This window comes from Microtus pennsylvanicus, chromosome 15 (assembly GCF_037038515.1).
Source record: "Microtus pennsylvanicus isolate mMicPen1 chromosome 15, mMicPen1.hap1, whole genome shotgun sequence".
Taxonomy (NCBI): Eukaryota; Metazoa; Chordata; class Mammalia; order Rodentia; family Cricetidae; genus Microtus; species Microtus pennsylvanicus.
In genome coordinates this window covers 53,409,128-53,429,791 of record NC_134593.1, presented here as the reverse complement: position 1 = coordinate 53,429,791, position 20,664 = coordinate 53,409,128, and the positions used below count along the sequence as shown (strand labels likewise).

Genomic DNA, 20,664 nt, shown 5'->3' with positions numbered 1-20,664 from the left:
TTTATGATAGACTCCAAAGCATATGTGTATATCAGCTGTTATTATATTGCCCAAGTTTGTCATGGTGTATACTAAATATACTGTAAACAGCTCAGCATATGTTAAAAGTTAAATAATATCTAACAATACTCTCAGCATGACAGCTATGGACAGTCTTTTACCAGTAATGGGGGGAGAATGAATTTTAAGAAGTCAATAATAGAGAAGTCATTCAAAACTTAAAAACTGCCTACATGGAACTTCTTAGCTGAGTAGCCAGGTCTGTGAATTTGGTCGGCAGGATGACCCCAAAACTTGAATAAAAGGAGATGTTCTGGGTGAGGAAAGGAATGTCAGAAAGAGCAGCTCTGTAGAAGTGAGTAGTTGCAGAATGCGTTTGAATAGGACAGACAAATATTCACAAATGAGTACAGCCAGCCTAGTAAGGAATGAGTCAAGATGCAAACATGGAAACATGGAAATCACACTCCAAGGCGAGCAGAACACTTCCCAGCTTCTCCTATGAGGACAGCATTGCCTCAGCACCAAAACCAAAGACATCACAATAAACTACACATATATACATCATGACTACAAACTGTAGAGCCTCCAACGAAACCCTAGTAAACGGATGCAGCAGCTCGTAGAGAACTGTAGACCAGAATGAGTGGGAACAACCCGGAAGTGGGGCTCTCTTAGCATGAAAACCAGCACAACACACAAGCTTAGCAGAAAGAAAGACAAAAACCCATGATTAGCTCTCTCTATGCAAAAATGCACTTGATAAAATCTAACATCCTTTCATGATAAAAACACATGTCACAGTCAGAATCCAAGGGAATGGCTCCATCCTCAGGAGGACCGGGTATGAAAGACTCACATCTAGCAGCCAGGATGACAGGATAAAAGATCACATAGATGAAACACTGGAAAGATCAAGACAATGATGTCCGCATTTACTGCTTTCACACACAGTCTAGCCAAGGGCAATTAAAAATAAATAATAAATCCAGATTATCTCCATTCACAACTGATGCGAGATATCATATGTAAGAAAACTTAAAGGGTTCTCTGAAAAATGATTAGAGCTAACCAAATAGGCTCAGCGAAGTGGCAAAAGACAAGATCATGCACAAAAATCAATTAAATCTGTGTACCCTAACAATGGGCCATCCAAAAATGAAAGTAAGGAAACAGTTCCGTCTACAGTAGCACAGGCTAGAAGAAACACACCTAGCAGTACATTTAACAAACCAAGTGTAAGTTGAACATTAGGAACCACAAAGCATCATTTAAAACATTTTAAGTGGAGGGTGGGGATAAGGGTGGCTCAGCTGGCAAGGGTGCTGGTTAATGGGCCTGACAACCTAAGTTAGATGCCAGGAATCTACATGGCAGAAGGAGAGAGGCAAGTCTCATGAGTTGTCCCTGGCCTCCACCCTCACCATGGTAAGTGTGTCCCTTCAGACACAAATAAATATAAAAATTTATATTTTATATAAGTTTATGGGAAGAGAGTTCCATGTTCATGATTGAAAATTTTAATGTACTCTAAAAATTGACCTGCAGAGCTGGAAAGAAGGCTCAGTGCTTAGGGGAATTGACTGTTCTTCAAAGGCTCGGGGTTTAGGTTCATTTGCCAGCCCCCACATGATGTCTTACAGTCATCCTTAACTCTGGTTTCAGGGGATCTGTTGCCCTCTTCCAGCCTCCATGGGCACTAGGCACATATGGCCATCCACACGAACAAAACATCCATACACAGAAAATAAACAACAAGCAAACTGGTTTGCAGATTGAATGCATTCACCATCCAGACTGCATCTGTTTTCTCTTCTGTAGAAATTAGTTAACACCAATATTGTATATGGAAAGGGTGAATAAATTTAGGAAGTTGATATCTCACCTTTCAAAACTTATCTCAAAACTATAAAATTAAAACAGTTTGATATGGGGACAGTTATACATATCCGTGTAATGCAAGCAGATTCCATGAATAAGCCTTCCCATATATGGCCAACTGGCTTCCACAGGAGTCAAATCAATGAGGGAAGAGTAATATTTTCTACAAAGCGCTAAGATAGGATATCTACATGTAACAAAACATACTGGATTTCTTTCTTGTCACTTTGGTTGTCAGACTGTCCTTTAACAGCTGAGCTATCTCTCCAGTCTAGATTCCTTTCTTTCTTACACCATGTATACACTCTAAATGGATTATAGATCTAAATGCAAGAGCTGAAGATGCAAACCTTTTCAGAGAAGGTAGGAAGGAATCTCTGAGATGCCAGGTTAGTCAGAGCCGTCTTTAATGCCTAACATGTACACCATTCCAGAAATGATGGGTTGGACTTTCTTACCATTCTCGCAGTGTGAGAATGGCAGACACTGTGAGACACCATCATCAGCTCCTTATATGTTAAATACAGTCCTAGCAGATGGCATAGAAGGCCTACTCGTGGGAACACAACCAAGAGATCTGAAAACATTTTGATATAAAACCATGTACAGTGTTCACACATGCCAAACAGCAGAAGCACCCATCAGCTAAGGCGTGTGTCTGTGTGGGTGTACATATTGACTTTCAAAAGAAAGGAAGTGTTGGTACTTGCTGAAACTGGACTGGAGATGGAATTCAGTGGTAGAACAGTCACCTGTCATCCTAGTGTATACACGGCGCTGTGGTAAATCCCCAGCACTAAAAACTAAAACATGGTTGAACTCAGAAAACCGTGCCAAATGAAAGAAACATAAAAAGCCATATAGTGTTATTCTGTTTGCGTTCAATGTCAAGAAACGAAGAAAGTTTGCTGGATAAGGAACCTGATGCGTGTGGGGCTTTCTCTAAAGGTGATGGCAATGTTTTGGAGCCAAATTGGTAGTTAGGAGTGTGCTTAGTGATACTGCAGAGTGCCTTTTAGGGCTTCTAAATTATGTCTTCTCAATGTTCCCATAATCGAAACAAGGAGGAGCTCACAATTTGGAGTGCAGAGTGCATCTTGAACATTGGATCAATACTGCGTAGCCCTAAGTTAATCTACATTAAAGACTATGCAGTAGTCACTATTAAATATGATGTTGAAGTAGGGGGATGTGAACACCAGCGATGAAGTATTAAAGACAACTTAGCTAATAAATTATGAGCCTTGCATCATGGCTTTGTGTTCAGACATTACGTCCTGTGCAGCTTCTCTCACACAAATCAAGACTCTTGTTTTTTTAAAGCTCATAACCTTTTGGAGGCCCACAAGTTAAACTTTAGAATTCCCATTTTTCCACTTCACTTCATGTTTTTTCCTCCTTGATTTTAAAGAGTACCTTATTTTTGTTTTGTTTTTTCTTTCTTGTCTGTTAATAAACCAACTATTTCATGATTTTACATCATGATTTCATGATGTAAACAGTTAGAAATTGCTCCGTAAGAGGCTGGAGACATGAATCAGCAGGTTCGCAGCTGACCAGGGATCAGTAGCCTCCCCAACAGCCTACAACTCTAGCTCCAGAAGATTTGCTGCCCTCTTCTGGCCACTGCAGCCGCCTACGTACATGTAAGTGCACACACGAGACATAAACTAAATTCTTAATAAAAACTTAATACTAGAAATTGAAATGTTCTAGTATTTATTCCAAACAAAATCCCTGTTCTATTTTGCCTGAGTTTCCTAATAACCAAAACTATATATATATATAATATACATACATGTGTGTATATATACATTGTGTCTATATGTGTATATATCTGCATATATATACACACTTGTGAGATTTATAGTAGTATCTGATGAAAAAAGAACAAAAGTGTTACGAAACTGCTCTTTTTGATACTAAGAAGGGTGTTAGTACGGACAGATCAAGAAGATGGGTCAGCCATTGGTTAGCTATATGCTCTTAGGATAGTGATTAATCTTAAAAAGCCTCGGTTTCTGTATCTTCTAAATGTCTTCCAAGTATGAAATTGGGCCATAATGATATACCATCTGTAGTAATATGGGGCGGCGGCGGGGCTGCGTCCCCAAACACCCCAGCCGCCTGCCCTGCCCGGCTAGCTTATGCCCCGAAATAATTACACAGACACTGTTTTCATTTAAACACTGCTCTGGCCCATTCCTATTTAGCCTCTTCTAGGCTAATTCTCACATCCCGACCAACCCATCTCTAATAATCTGTGAGCACCGGTCTTACCGGGAAGATTCTAGCCTAAGTCCATCCTGGGTCGGAGCTGGGGCATGGCGTCTCTCTGAAGCCTCTGCTCCGGAGAGGAGAGCTGCGGAGTCTGACCTCACTTCCTCTTCCTCCCAGCGTTCTGTTCTGTTTACTCCACCCACCTAAGGGTGGGCCTATCCAATGGGCCTAGCAGTTTCTTTATTGCTTAGCCAATGAAATCAACAGATTGATATATGACACTCCCACATCAACCATCCTACCATAGCACTGTTAGCTTGGCATATTATTTGAAGGTTAAAGTTTTCATGAAAGGAAAAAAAGAGCAGCTATAATATCCTTCCCTGTCTGATTTGAAATTTTGGGGTTTTATTTTGAAATTCAAATATGTAACAATTTTGCGGTAGGGACAGTAGGTGCATGTGACATATGACAGTCATCTCAGTGATAAAACTCCCATGTGGAAAACTACCAAGGAGTCCTACTTGGTCTTGTTATTTATGTAGCCCCACGTGAGCAATAAAAGCTTTTCAATAATTTCTGTAAGCCAAGTATGAGGTAGTTAGCTGCCACAATGTCAGTACTCTTCAATAAAACAAATCTCTAGTGGGACATCGGCCTGGTTAACAACCAGCATGAAATAGACGGAAGCCTGTTTTAATGGCATGTCAAAAGTGTTAGTTTATGGTTGTGCTAAAGTATATCATTGGAAGGAAAGATCTACCTGTTTTATTATTTAAAACAGAAGCTTTTCAGTTTCAGGAGGTCCCATTTATTAATTGTTTCTCTCAGTGTCTGTGCTGCTGGGGTTCTATTTAGGAAGTGGTCTCCTGTGACAATGCATTCAAGTGCACTTCTCACTTTCTCTTCTATAAGGTTCAGTGTGACTGGCTTTATGTTGAGGTCTTTGACCCATTTGGACTTGAGTTTTGTGCATGGTGATAGATAAGGGTCTATTTTCATTCTTCTACATGTTGATATCCAGTAATGCCAGCACCATTTGTTAAATATGCTTTTTTTTCTATTTGATATTTTTGCTTCTTTGTCAAAAATCAGGTGTTTGAAGGTGTGTGGATTAATATCCGGGTCTTTGATTCGGTTCCATTGGGCTTCCTGTTTGTTTTTATGCCAATATCAGGCTGTTTTCGGTACTGTAGCTCTGCAGTAGAGTTTGAAGTCAGGGATTGCAATGCCTCCAGAAGTTCTTTTATTGTACAGGATTGTTTTGGCTATCCTGGGTTTTTGCTTAACATGGTATCATTCTATCCTGTCTTGTCCTGGGATACATACATAGGCCTGCATTAAGACACCTGATGATGTCACGGGTCACAGGATGGTCCCCAAAGTACTTCTTGCCTCCTTTTCTTCTTTGGTCTTTCAAACATCTGTTGATAATAGATATGTATGAGGTCATGTCTTCATGCTTAAACAGTTTAAAATTAAGCTGTTGTCTTTAGCCAAATAAAGAAAGTCTTTTTAGATGCAATTTTAAATGATGGGACTGGGGATAAGGACATGTGCCCTCAGAGACCAGAAGAGGGCATCAAATAGCTCGAGTTAACAGATGGTTCTGAGCTGCCCAGTGTAGGTGCTGAGAACTGAACCCACGTCCTCAGCAGGAGCAGTATACATTCTCAGTCAGTGAGCCATCACCACAAACCCAAGAGAATTCATTCTCTTAAACCATCTTGGTTCTAGAAAATCTCAGAACCAGGTATGTTCAAAAACTACATGGGTAAGAAAGACGTGAAGGCCCTCTCTTCTGTTGGTCCGTAATTCAGTAGTAAAATGCTTGACTACCACACAAGAGGCCCTGGATTGAATCCCTAACAATAAATAAATGAGGGTTAATAAATAAGGCAGCAGGAGTCAGTAGGATGTAGGCCACAGTGGATAGGGTGGGGCTTGACTTAAAGGCATTTGGATTAAAATAATTACCTGTGACTTTACGTTGACCTGAAGGTTTGTTTCTTTTCTTTTTACGTTCTCACAATCCACCAAGGTACAACTCCTGGCCGAAAACGTCTCTGCTTTCTGAAGGTTCTCTGTAGAAACGCCCTTCTGAATATTTAAGCAGATTATCTGTCTCCCATGCTAGGGTGTGTCCTGCGCGCTTGGAAGTTCATAGTAGCCAAGAGCAGATGTTTCACCCAGTATTATGAAGTGATTTGGAGGGTAGAATCTTTGCAATGCATGAAGTGTTTTCACACAAGTTGATGGCTGAATGGATGCTATCTAAAAGAGATCTTCCTTTTGTTGTTCAGAAACAATCATTTCAACTGTTAGTCTAGTTGGATCATAAAAGTTTGGTGAAACAAATATAATAACTATATCTAGTTTTTAAAAGCATTTCATTTCTTGACACAGTTTCATCTTACTTTGCTAAAACATGAAGCGTCTAAAGCAGAGAGCTAGGCCAATGGTAGCTTGTAGCGAGTAGACGGTCTAGAGAAGAGTGTGGGAAAGTGCTTCGTGGCAGCTTTCACAGTGAAGCCAACCGTGATCTACTGTGAATAGACTCGCAGTCCCTCAGTCTCTCAAGGGACTCACGCCTAAAGCCATTGTCTTCTTGTCAGCTTTGTAAGAGATTCTGCTTATTAAATGAAGACAATAGTTAGAAATACATTCAAAGCATATTCTGTTCAGCCGGAAAAATGCCAGGAGTTCAGTTTGCGACTGTGAGACTGAGCTTCCTGACGATTTAGACCACGTGTTATTCTCAACGTACACATTCTGGGAGAATATTAAATTCAGGTTCTAACATGAAGTGGGATGATTTCTGAGTCATAGCTACTAGAAACAGTGACAACTTCAGATCTTAGGATTTGGATCGGTTAGGGAACTACAGGCAGCAAGGAGAGGACTTTGTAGGACTGGATGTTCTGTGGAGGAGAGAAGGGGTGGGGTGCAGTCTCCTGGGTCGGAGTAATCACACCTTTTCCTAGTTAACAGCCCAGGAAAGGCATGGACTCAGTTTGGTGGAAGCAGAACCTGTTTGCTACATTGTGGAAGAGACATCTGTAGCTGCCTGGTGGCTAAGGAGAAGCCAGGATCCTCGTGTGTGTGTGTGTGTGTGTGTGTGTGTGTGTGTGTGTGTGTGTGTGTGTGTGTGAGAGAGAGAGAGGGGGGGGGGGCGTTGTTCTCTCCTTGTAAGATGTAAATTCTGGTTAGCTTAAAGCGTTGTCTTGGTCATCTGTGACTTTGATAATGCGTTACCAAGGTGGTGATTTAGTTCAATGACTTGGAAATTGTTCTTTTTTCCTACCGTAATTCTGACTTTCTCAATGTCTTATTCAATATAAACTGGAAATGGTAGAAAATGTCCTTTCTAAAGCACATGTCCAGTTTCCTTAGGGCAACTTTATCGTTTGCTTCAGTCCATCTCAGATTGCTTTTGGGTAGCATTGTGAAAGACAGCAGTGATGCAGTGATGGGAAGGACCGGGCTCATCACCGGTCCTTGATTCACACCACCATAAGCCTCCGCCTTTAGAAAACATGTCCCTGGAAGTGAGTAGACACTTTACTGCAACTTTAAGAAAGTATTTTCTGGGGTCATTGAGATAACTCTGTAAGTAAGGTTCTTGCTACCCCACCCAAAGTCCCGAGTTTGATTCCTGGGACCCACGTAGTTGAAGGAAAGAATCAACTCCCTCAAATTGTCCTCTGACCTACACACGGACACCATCTGATACACCCCCATCCATTATCAACCAATAGATACATGTTAAAATGTAAAAGTGTTTTATTCAATAGAACAATAGCAATGTACCCTATACCTCCCTGTAGTGTTTCCAGAGTAGTCTGCCTTCTAGTTCTCAACTGGAGCAAGCAACATTCAGAAATAGTCCTGTGTGCTGCTGCTTTATATAATCAGATTTGAGCAAAACTTTAAGTGATAAGTATTATTTTGTTGTTTTAGTGATATTTTATTTATTTATTTATTTATTTATTTACGCTTTCTCATATGCTGGTTTGTGATGTCCAATACGTTGTCCCCTGAAGTGTAAAGTAACAGCTAGCATTGTGCTCCAAAGTCAGCTTCTGGGGTCCACAGCTGGACATGTGCTCTGACTTTTTTTTGGCTTCACTTCTGGATGCCTCAGTTTCTTCCTGTGCAAGATTGGACACTACTGATGTGAACATCAGGATAGCTTTGAACTTGCAGAGCAGAGCATTCTATGCGTTCTGTAAATAGACACTATTACCAATGTTCTCAGCAGTGATACTCTCTCTGTGTGTGTGTGTGTGTGTGCTGTCAATTCCAGTGTTTTTTCCTCCTAATTTTATGTCTTGATATGTGTGTCTTCCTCCTAGCATAGAAAGGATGTCCTGGCCCCTTTTATTCTTTTCTTTCTCTCTCTCTCTCTCTCTCTCTCTCTCTCTCTCTCTCTCTCTCTCTCTCTCTCTCTTTCTTTTTTCTTCCTTCCTTTCTTCCTTCCTCTCTTTTCTTTTAGCTCCTTTAGGAACTCTAATTTCAGCGGAGGGCATCTCATCACACCGAAGTCACTCTTGACAAATGGTCTATTATTACCTGCTGAGTACAGTTAACCCTGATTTTTTTTCACGGCCGCCATGCCGCGCTTTCCGTTTCAATGGAGCTGATTCTGAATGTGACTTTCCCGGCCTCTCCGGATTTAATTCTAATTTAACTTGCCACTCCAAGCAGGACTGTGCTGCTGCTGAAGGCATGACTTGCTCATTTGTTCTCTCAGGTTCCAAAATTACCACACGGCTCTTGGAAGTCCCCTCAGGCATGCATCAACTGCTCTAAGTGTGCCAGCCTCCTGGGAAATGGAGAGGACATGAATTATTGCTTTCAATATATATTTATTTATATATATAATTATTTACTATGGTTGTTGTTGATTGTGGTGCTGGTGGTGTGTGTGTGTGTGTGTGTTTGTGTGTTGTGTGCATGTGCACATGTGTATGCGGGGGTGCATATGCCAGCACGTACGTGTGGAGGTCCGAGGACAATTTGTGGAATTGCCTCTCTTTTCACCTTTAAGTATGTTTCAGGTGTTGACCTCAGATCTCTGGGATTGCACAGCAACTGACCTTACCCACCGAGCCATCTGGCCAGCTATCATCACTGTTCTTGATGGATTTAGTCCTGAATTGGCAAACGTAGTACCAACAGCCTTATCGCGGCAATTTTGAACATAAAGATTATTGCTAAGTAGAACTGAAATAATCCTGTGCCTACCATGCCTTCGTAACTCGCACATTTACATTCTTAAATAGACAAGCTGACTTGTGAAGCAGAAGGTCGGCTGGGAGCCTCAATGGCGTGTAACCGGTGGGCACATTGCTCTGGAATAAGGCACATGAAGAGTAGAGTGGAAACGCTGGGAGGGGACGGAGAACCCTTCTGCAAGACAGACACCCCTGCTTACAGGTGTCATGCCCAAATCCGTGGGGTCCCCACAAAAGCCAACAAAGGAGACCGAGTCCCATATCTAAAAGCAAAGAGCTTTTATTTTAATCACGTTTGCAAACTCGGACTTTCCTCACGTCCAACGTATTGGAATAAACAGAGAGCCCCAATCTCAAGTAGAATAATGTTTTTATAGTAGTAGAGGTGGGGCGAGGGGTTTCTGAGGTTCAGGACCCCTGATTGGCTGAGATCTGTCTAGGGGTGTCCTGGTGAGGTGTGCTGGCAGGTGATCCTATCTACAGTGGTTAGAGTGTCAGGCATTTCCTTTGAATGGTCTGCTCTTGGGTAGGGGTAGGGTAATCTCAGCGTGTGGTGTTTTCCTGCTACCAGGTATTGCTTCAGGGTAAACTACTGAGGCTCAGGCCTCTTGTTTAAGTTTATTGATGGCCAGAGTCCCAGGTGATAATGGTTGGAAGTAAAGACCTTCCTTTGGGTGACCTACCCAGACTTAGATTATCATGGCTGGGCCCCATAACAGGCAGTCCCAGAATGAGATCCTACAGGTCAGTGCTCTGGGATCAGGGTCACCCTGTAGCCCTTCCTACTTACCTGGATGCCAGCAGGAGAGAATCTGCTTTTCTCTTACCAATCTCAGACACACATTTCACAGTGGGCATGGCTGCGTCTGAGGACGTCATGTTCCCGAACTGCGGCATGAACGGTGACATTTACATGCATGCGTTTGTTGATAGTTAACCCCGATTCCCCGATATCCAGCCCCATTTAAAATATGAAGCTTCGGGAAGAAGGCCAAGGAGTGGGGATCGGGTGTCTGTTATCTGAAGACATAACAATCAAACAAGCATTGTTCCACCCAAAATTATATGTGAAATAAAGCAGGAAAACCTTCCTTATGATTCATTCCTTAAATGCTCACAACATCATAGGCTGTATAAATAAATGTCAAACTACATGGTACTGAATTTGGTCATGGAATTGGCTCAGCCAAATCCTGCCCGCGCCCGCTAACTGTGGATTACCCCCTGGCTTCCAGATAGTCCAGTCCTACATAACACTGGGATGTCCTAGCTAGGTTCTGTCTGTATTCTGCTTTGTCCTCTTCGGCCACAGTCCCACTACCTTCCTGCAAAGGAGATCTGGTAGCAGGAAAGGGTCAGCTTCAAGGGTGCTTCCTCTGTATCTGCTGACAGAGCCTGCACTCTTGAGAACAGGGAATTGGGGACAAAGAAAGGGCCACTGGACACCCTCAGAACCAGTTCTCCTACATTCCACCCCTCAATCAGACACCTTTCAAAAACACTTTATACCTTGTTTTTGTTGTACCGATTCCTTTACATGGCTGCTCTTCATAACGTTTAAAAAATAGTATACTTCAGAATGAGGAAAACCAAAGACTAGGGGCTGAACGTGAAGGCCATCCACTTAGCGTCTTTGCCTTCATTAAATTCAAAGCTGCCGTGAAGCCGTTTCCTCCCACCCAGCAGCCTCTGTCCTCTCTGCCCTCCACCCAGTTAGCGGGTGGATGGATTATATTTCTGCCGCCTTTCACTGGTCCCTTCACGACCATTTGGTAGCTGGTTTGGTTTCAGATTTAAGTTTATTTCTCCTGGTATACACAATTTCTTAGCAAGATTACTGACTAAAGTCAAACAGAGGCAAATCTGTGTGGCTGGGTTGGTATGGGGTGACATTAGTATTCTGTTATGTTCATGTATAGGAAATAGCATATAATGAGGAAGTATAGGTCTTACATTTGAACTTCATGGAAACAAATACTATCACTGACTTGGTTCATGAAAGATGTCAAACATCACACAACACAATAAAGGACTTTCTTCCATACATTCTCCTAGTGCCAAAATCTATGTTTATTTTCACAGCTACATATTCAAGAAATGAATTGCTTTCGCCATATCAGGGCACGCCCAGTCTTTCTTGTGCACAGGAATTGCGCTCCCGGCTGGAGTCACTCTGAGGACTAAGTGAAGCTATTCCTTCTCATTGTTTTGACTCTTTTCACAATAGGCTCCTGTCCCAGCAACTGAATCAATGACGTGGAAAACCACAAATCCACACTGATTGATAACGAAGGCTTTAGGAAGGGGCTCACCCTGGCATAGCCTGTGTTCTTTTGCTCTAGTGTGGATCTCAAATTAAACTGTTTGAGGTTCGATAAACAGTGTTTATATTTGATCCTAACGGCTCTGAAGCTTTGGCTGCCTAATCTCCTGTTTGTAGACTAGAAAAAAAAAACACTTTTAAAAAAAATAAACAGAAAGATAGTTAAAAGGAAACATTGGAAACCAGTTGGCTAGAATAATGGAAGGATGTGGTGCGGGAAACGGTCCCTGTTTGTCACTGAAGAGATGGGGTTTTAAAGTGTAGCGGCGCATGCTTGTTAAACAATCTCTATAATCCATAATTGAGGAGCCAGCAGACTATGACATGCAGGCAATTACACTATTTTTCTCAAGAAAACTTTATTGAAACCATGCTCCTTTGTTAACATATGGTCTATAGCTGCTTTCCTGAGAGAATTTTAGAGTTTATTAATTACAGCATAAGACTTTATGGTCCTTAGCTTTGAAATAAAGTAGTTACTACCTAATCCTTTGCAGAAAAAGCTGAGCAATTCTTCTTTAAAATTAAATGGGCACTGTAAAATTTGCAATTACTCTATGTGCCTCTAATAAAGAAAATGATACCAGCTATCCTGCAATAATCTACCAGATGCAAGAAGCAGCTTCATTTTAAGTTTCAAATGGGGAGAAACACACATGAGAATTGATAAGTTAGGGCAGAAAGCATCTCACTGAAATGAACTATAGTATTGTGTCCGCATGGATTAAGCTCAAATGCTTCCTGTTGAAAAGGTGGAGGGTTGAGGGTAAAGATAGAAGAGTTTGCACAATGACGTCATTGGCATGAGTTCCGAGGCATTAAGATCCTACAGTCGTATTATAAATTTCTATGATTGTGAATATGTGTATAGCAATATATTTAAGTATATATGACTAGAAAGAATGTATAATACTAAGAAGTGAAACAGAGGCACTAGCAGGAGGAGGGGAGACACTAAGGAGAAGGTGGATGCAGGAGAGATGTGCTCATCACAGTGACGAGCTGTGTTTTGGGGACCTATGCAACACAGTGTTATAGACAATGAATGCATAACAGCAAAAAAGTTTAAATTGGAAAAAATCTAAAGAAAGTGGACAGTGGCTTCTCTCTGGGAAGAGGACAAAGAATCAAGGTGATAATTTAAGAGCAAAGGGGCCTCTTTATCTGTAGTGTTGAGCTCTTAAAAGAGCTGGTTTGCTAATGAAAACTTCTTGCATTTATTTTCTGTGGGGTGATGTCTGTGCGTAGGTGTGCATTCCTGTGCCATGGCTTGATCACAGAAACATACAAGAGCGGGTTCCCTCCTTTCACCGTGTGAACTCTAAGGATCAGTCTCAATAGCAAGAGCTTTTGCCTGCCAGGTCATCTTACTGACCCGACTCCCCCCACAAATTAATTTTAATTTTGATTTTTAGAGCCATATAGAATAACTAATAATAGACACATAATAATAAAGGCATCTCAAAACAAAAACAGGGAAAAACCTGAAAGGGAGAGAGAGAGAGAGAGAGAGAGAGAGAGAGAGAGAGAGAGAGAGAGAGAGAGAAATGGTAAATGTGACTTGAAGACACGGGGATGATTGCTTCTTTATCCTATTTCATTATAATTTTAGAGAACTTCATGGGTTGCTAATAAAAAGATGAGTCATGTTCTTTCTGTCTCAATCAAAAGAGATTAAGGTTTGAAAAAGGTACATGTAAATGAATTACCTGACATTACAAACTAATCCTGTTTTTCTACTGGGCATTAAAGTGAAACAGCACGCAAGTCTGGGCCAAACTTCGTCGTTAAAGTCTCTTTTTCTCATAATAGTAGTACAGCTAATCTTTAAAAACAGTGCACTTTACTCCTCACCTGAAAAAAGAACCCACCAAGTAGGAAAGTTGAATCTCAAGTGCGTTTCTCTGTCTCTCTGCACAGAAATTGCTGTCATGAGTCACCGTGTTGATGTGCTAATGCCGTGCCTTTCACCCTGACCTCAGTTGTTTTGCAATGCGTACTGTGGTTTCGCACGGTCTTATAATGCCGCGTGCAGTTCAGGTACCCCTCTTATTAAATATGTTCGTATTGATGTTATCACGAGCAGGGCTTCCCAAAATGTTCTCTAGAAAGACGAGGCATTCAGAGCCGAGCTGTTAATTCAGCACTGATAAGGGAGATCTGTGTTCTTGCCTCTGCTTCTACTTGGGTTTGCTCCATTAGGTTGGCTTGGTAGGTTTGGGTTCTTTGAAACAGGTTTTAGAATGTGGCCCATGCTGGCCTCCAGCTTCTTCTGCCTCAGTCTCTCCCCTGCTGAGATCACACACCCTCATCACTGTGCCTAGTCTGCTGTTGTCTGCATTGCCTTTCTTTCCCTGGGACTCTTGAACGAAGAGTAGCCATGCTGCTTTCTTTAGCTATCGAGACGCATCCAGGAGATGACGACGGTGTGTATGGCCATGGTGACCATGAGGCCACAGAGTCCAAGACCACGTTCTCAGCCTGATAAGCCCCCCGATGAAGGGCTGTGCTTCTCCTTGTAATGGCGCTCTTTCTTTTTCAGTTCAATCTCACCATTTAGTATTGAGAGCACAAGACGCCAGAGACGATCAGAATCCCCGGACTCCAGGAAACGGCGCATTCACAGATGTGACTTTGAAGGATGCAACAAAGTATACACAAAAAGTTCTCACCTGAAGGCACACCGGAGAACACACACAGGTACAGCTCCCGTGGGCTTCTCAGTGGGGGTCAGGGGACTGAGGAATGACAACTCACCCGGTCATTAGTCGGTGACTGACATATTTTGAATTTAGTTCATTCCTTCTGTCTTATGTACACGTCTTAAATGCTGTGAACAGAATGAGCTAATCATCTTTCTGGTGATCAACTTAGCCACATAATAATTATGTAATTTATTGAGTTTAAAAATATCCACAGCGCACCTCAAACAGCAAACCGAACAAAATCCTTCCCTTCCTTAGAGCAAACATCTAACCCACCACCATTATTAGGTCACGTACGTTCTGTTTTCAATGTTATTCCTCCTAAGTATCAGAGAAATAAACCTGAGAATTTGCATGTACAAAGCACTGCAGTATTTTTTAAAACCAGTTAAATCCAGTTTGATTCTCCCTAGAGAATCTTGTTGCATTAGGAGGGGATTTCCAATACTAGCAGAGAAAAGCAATTGATGCAAGCAATTCGCAAGTTTGCAACAGTTCAGTTATTAATCCTTCCATACACCTGGGGTCCACCTGTGTAGAAAGCACTGATGGTCATTATCAGCCACTGCCCACAGGTCGTGTGTGTGTGTGTGTGTGTGTGTGTGTGTGTGTGTGTGTGTGTGTGCTGTGTGGCCCTCAGCTGGCATCTCCTGGGTGCCTGAGTACCATCAATAGGAGCTACTGGCAAGACATGGAAGACAGCAGAAGGGACCACCATGACTGTGACGTCCCTAGACAAGTGACAGGTGATAGGAGTCAGTGGTATGCAAAAAAGCAGATGAGACAGGAAAACAGTCATAGGCTTTGCTGCTGACACAGGTCACGACCAAGCAAGTCCTGCCCAGTGTCTATCACTGGCTAGAGCAGACGCCGGCATGGTTCTTTCACAGGAAATTTCAAATGGAACAGATTCCTGTGTGGTTGTGTAAACGTGTTCTCCATCATATCAAGATAACCATACAGGCAACCACTTCCCAGGTGAAGTAGTAAAATCATCGAAATGGGCCATCTTTGCATTTTCTTTAGCCCTTGGTGCTACATCTGTTCACAAAGACATGAACCAGAGACTTTAATCGTGCATGCTGTCTACAGGGGCTGGCAATGGCTTTAAACCTATGGATCTAAGCAGAGTTTCATCACTCCACTATTGCACGCGTGAACGTATCTTGTCATGCTGGGTGTAGCTGAGGCTCACAGGGTTTACAACTGAGTAAAGCTGTTGGTGACTCACGCTGCCCCATCAGCCAGTACTATGACAGCTAGCCAATAGGAAGCAAGCTTCCTGGTCTGTACTAACTAGGTTTCTCCATACACTGTGACCAAAGTCTGTAATGACTTTAGCAATAGGGTCTTACCACCAAGCGCTGGTGGGTATTCAAGGACAATGACAAAAGTTTGTATTGTTTTGGGGGGGGTGTCTCTGGGACACCCCTGATCAACTCAGGGAGAAATGTCCCTCCCATACCTGGCATTGGTCTTTATATTTGGCAGACTGTGACTTGAGAGAAAAGTAGCATCTTTGTATGGAGAGCAACCCCAATTAAACAGGGAGGCTGCTGGGGAAATGGCAATTGCTTGTGCTTTTGTACCGGTCTTTTGGAACCTACTGACCGGTATCCATTGCTTGGAACTGGAGTTTTTGCTAGTCTACGGTTTCTGATCATCTGTCCTACACTTCACCTCTGATCGCAACCCCCTCCCCTTTCTAATTAACTCCATGCTCTCCCCTATCCTTCAATTGCGAGCTTCCCCGTGAGACGTTTCCACCTGTTTCTCAGGCACTACTTTTACTTTTGTGGTCCACTTATTTACTTCCTGCAGTTCTGGGAACTGAACCCACAGCATTACACATGCCGCCAAGGGATGGACCACTGAGCTCCACCCTCAGCCCACTGGACTGTTTTTAAATCACCTTCTTAAACATTAAGGCAAAATAAAAAAAGAACATAAAGACATGGAGGTCCACATGTATCTTCTATTAACAGATGAAAAACAGAAATAATGGCAGCAAGTGTGATGGGACTGTATCACTGATTGTTGTGGGGCAATTTCTACACACACACACACACACACACACACACACACACAGATTGCCTTCAGTGGATCATCACATATGTTGGGCTGCTCCTATTCTCCTTGAGATTTCTACAATCTATATTAGCCTCATTTCCACATAGACACCCCTGCTCTGCTTATCCAGTGATCCACAGTGAAAGAGGGGAGGGGTTTTAATCACACGTGATTAAAGGACTTATTTCCCCAGCACTGCTGGATTTCATCTTACAAGTTTTGATGCATACCAAGTGAGGAGAAGCGATGTCATGTGTTCACCCCAATTCAAAGCAACGTAAACCTTGAATGCTGAGGCTGGATTAACGAGCTTGACTTATTAAAAAGATGACCTCATAGACTCTGAAGGTCACAGTGGCCTTTCACGTAACTACATAATTAGAGGGAGCCCTTGCCTGTCACCTCTCCCAGGAGCAAGAAGTCACTCTGCTGTTTCCTGCACACTTGCACATCTTGTGTCTTCCTCAGTCTGTGTGGCGACCCGGTAGCTGTAGCTGTTGAGATCTTTCTCACACAGACACGGCTGCCCCAACGCTAGGTTGCATTAGCGGTTTATTCGCCTGCAAGACATTTTGTGGAATTTGAAAACAGAAGCCTGTTCTTTGTCAGTGTGCATCCATTTCTTATGGTGCAGTTTGGGGCGCCCAGACGAATGGGGCTCCCTCGAGTGACCATGCATTTGCTGTACCCGACCAGCTATAATGGTCTTCTCCACTCTTCTGTGAGCCACAGCATCCTTCTGATCTCCAGCTTAGATACTCCCCATTTTGTTAGCCATACCTTGTCACATTGACTTAAGGAAACATTGTGGTCCTTATGTGTTGAGGGAGGAGACCTTCTTTATGAACGCCTCTGAATGTGAACAGTTGGCACTGAAGCTTTCTGTGAGTTGACTCCGTAGGGCCACCTTGATCAAGGAGTGCTGCCAACTAGGTCTAGTGTATCCACTGTAGTAGAAATGGAGGACTTTCTGCTTGACTTGGAATGCTGGCACCATTCCTGAAATGACTTCCTTGGGAGTGATGCTGGGGCAACATCTGGAGACAAAGGACAACTTGCTAGAATGTTTTCGGGCATGGAGTTTATCTATATTTTTTTCCAATCTAGAAAGCAAGTATTATAGGTCCCCATAGTGACTTGATTGTAACGTGTTGAATTCAACACGCTAGAAAGATCTGAATGGTCCCTCCCATCTCTCTCCATCAGTGTCTCCATCTTTGCCAGCTAATCGTGGGCAGATTGAACATGACAAATGCAAAGAAAATACCCCCCCCCATATGGCAGGCTGTCAGGTCTTTTAAACAGCTAACTATGCTACCTCTAGCCTGCATCAAAATATCCCTGCTAGATTTCTGCTCAAACCCCCCAATGTATCGAATCCATTCACTCACTGAGCACAGAATTACTTAGAGCAGCCCTCTGTATCCAAAGGTTCTGCTTCTGTGCATTCAACTAGACCTGGATTGCGCTCGACTTCTGTGGGCTTCTTTTGCCAGCGCTCCTTCAGCAGCGTGTCTAACAGCTGTGGGAAGTATTTGCATTGTATCGGGTACCTTAAGTAACGAGATCTTATCGGAAGGATACAAGAAGATGCGTGGAGGTTGCATGCAAATGTCTCACTGGTTTCTGTCTTAAGCCTTGAACATGAGTTTTGCTATCCAAAGGGCCTGGGGATGAGGCGAGAACCAGTTCCCTGGTATTAAAGGGACCACTCTAGTCTGTGCAGTCATAGTCTCTCGAACCGACATTTAAAAGTGGCATTATTGTCCAATAGAGACAAAGAATCAAATTTGGTGAACTTGTTGAAACTGGTGTCAAGTGATCCCAGGCTAGCTTATAATTTATAATTATACACAAGATTTCACAACTTGGTGAGTAAAATGTAATCAACACTGGTTCTATAGAAATTCGGGCTGGCTCGCATGTTTTTAATAAACATCTTCTTAGCCTTACCTTTGCTTCAGGCATGTTGAGTAAGATCCTTATGTGTGACCAATAATACTTAATGTGGAGTTTGGGATTATAACAGATGACTTATGAAATCCAAGCACGCTATGGGAGGGGACCGTGCTGCAGTGAGAAACTTTCTTTAAGGAAGTCACAGTCATTTTCCTGTTGATACTTTAACTTTCTGCAGTTTGTTAGTGCCTGATCAGTTGTGTGTGTCCTTAAATTCAATTAATTAAATTTCCTTAAATTAAAGATGTAAATATTTGTAGGGCTGCAGAAAAAGGGCCCTTTCGAAATATTAGCAATAAACATATGGTTAAAGAAGTGTTTGGAGGAGAGCATTTAAATTTAAAAGTAGCTTGTTATTGTGCAGTTTAGGTACTAACAGGATGTTAGCAAGTTTTTGGAAATGTAGCAACCCCCGTGGAGACCACATTGTTAAAGAAGCATCACAAAGAGCAACTGTAGCTCAGAGTCACACTTTCCCCAGCTCCTCTCCTCTGCACTGGGTATTTCTCCCACTCAGTGAGGTATACAGTATATTTAAATGAAAATGCAGATGATTTAAATTAATGGAGATTTTCTTCATCTAAAGATAGTGTATGGTATATTAAATTATCTAAGCATGCATTTTTTAAAAGAAAATATGGTATAATCTAGAATGCTCACATATTGGTTAAAACAGTGTTTCTCAAGACCCTATGGAGGCTCAAATGAACCCTTCACGGGGGTTGCCTAATACCATCAGAAAACATATATTTACATTATGATTGAAGACAGTGCCAAAACTATGCTTTTTATGGTTGGAGGTCACTACAACACGGGGAACTGTTTTAAAGGGTCGCAGCATTAGGAAGGTTGAGAGCCACTGGAAGCTTAAATGCTATAGTAACTTCTACAGTGTTGGTTTTAACACACAGGTGTCAGTAATTCTTACAACCACTAGATGGGGCACTAGACTCAGCTGTTGCCGCTGCTCTAGGTGGGAAACTTGACTGCCCTAGTGTTGTGTGTGACGTACTAAAAAAGACATGTCTATCTGTTTTCACAAAACATTTTAGTTTAGTGATGAGTGAAAGACAGGGTTAAACTGCAAACCGAGCTTGTAAACGTAACTTTAGCATATATATTTTTTCTCTTTCAAATGTGTAGAGATATTTGAAATATTTCACATTATAAATTGATATTATGCCTCTCTCATAAATCTGGGCTTAATAGGCCAGCCTTGCTTAACATTCATTAAAACGTACATGAAAAGTACGCTACTGAACTTGAGGGAGATACATTTCTCATTTATCCGACTTCATCAGGGGTTCCTTATGGATGTTTGAAACTGGTAACCAACGCCAACTTACCGGTCTCTGATATCTGTTCTACTTTATCTTTAAAAAGAAACTGCACACGAATTAATGACGCCTCCCCTGGTGAAAGGAGCATGTGCTGTGGCCGGATCATCTGTTGTTTATAAATTCCATGTGCTGATGCACTCGGGAGCCACTTCCAGCTCCACACTCACTCCCACCCACGGTGGTCCTAAGTGGCTGCAGATTCCACGGCTTCTCACTTTTCCCTTGACTCATCACTTCGTCCTGCTATTCATGGATTTCTTTCTTTGAAATTGACTTCTCGATTTTTTTTTTCCTGAATGAGATTCTAAAGTGGCTTGGGGGAGATTCAGTGGCAGCTGTTTGTCCTGGTGGCCTTTGGGTCTACCTTCAGATATGTATGACAATCCTGTTCTGATGTTTGTGTCACTAATGAATAGCTCATGGTACACTGAACTCTGTTTTTCAGAATGACTCTCCCCTCCAATAGCTACTAACTCTTAGATAAAGCATAAGGCTGGTGAAGATACTGAGCCCATCTGAGTCCTCACTGAGCATCTTCAAGGTGGATCTTCTCTTAGTAAGGAGCTGTCAAGTCCCAACCAAAGCCTTCCTGAATATGAGCAGTATGATTGTCTTGGTCTGTTTTCTGATGCTGATAGTACAATTTCACAGATTAGGCGAGTTGTAAAGAAATGAGGTTGAGCATGATTGTAGTTGGGTCAAGGTTGAAGGCCCACATCAGATGGTAGTCTTCTTGGTGTCAGAGTCCTGCATTGGCTGGCACTGGGCAGGAGCCAGGAATGTGTGAGAGACTTAGCCACAAAGGATTTTTAGAAGACCCACTTTATGTGGTGCCTTCACCACGATTCCCATCCATAGACTACACTTTCAGAAGATCTTAAGTCTTCTGCCCTTAAATGCCTCATAGTGAGGGTTAGATTTCAGCCTGA

General features: G+C 42.3%; 1 protein-coding gene across 2 annotated transcripts in view; it reads left to right on the top strand.

The window, feature by feature from the left end:
- The window catches only part of Klf12 (KLF transcription factor 12), a 377,546-nt gene that overhangs the window by 332,766 nt on the left and 24,116 nt on the right, over nt 1-20,664 (top strand). For both annotated transcript variants that reach the window (XM_075949284.1, XM_075949282.1), the window contains exon 7: nt 14,204-14,361. In XM_075949284.1, coding sequence (XP_075805399.1) covers nt 14,204-14,361 — 158 coding nt within the window. The remainder of the gene's footprint in view (nt 1-14,203; nt 14,362-20,664) is intronic.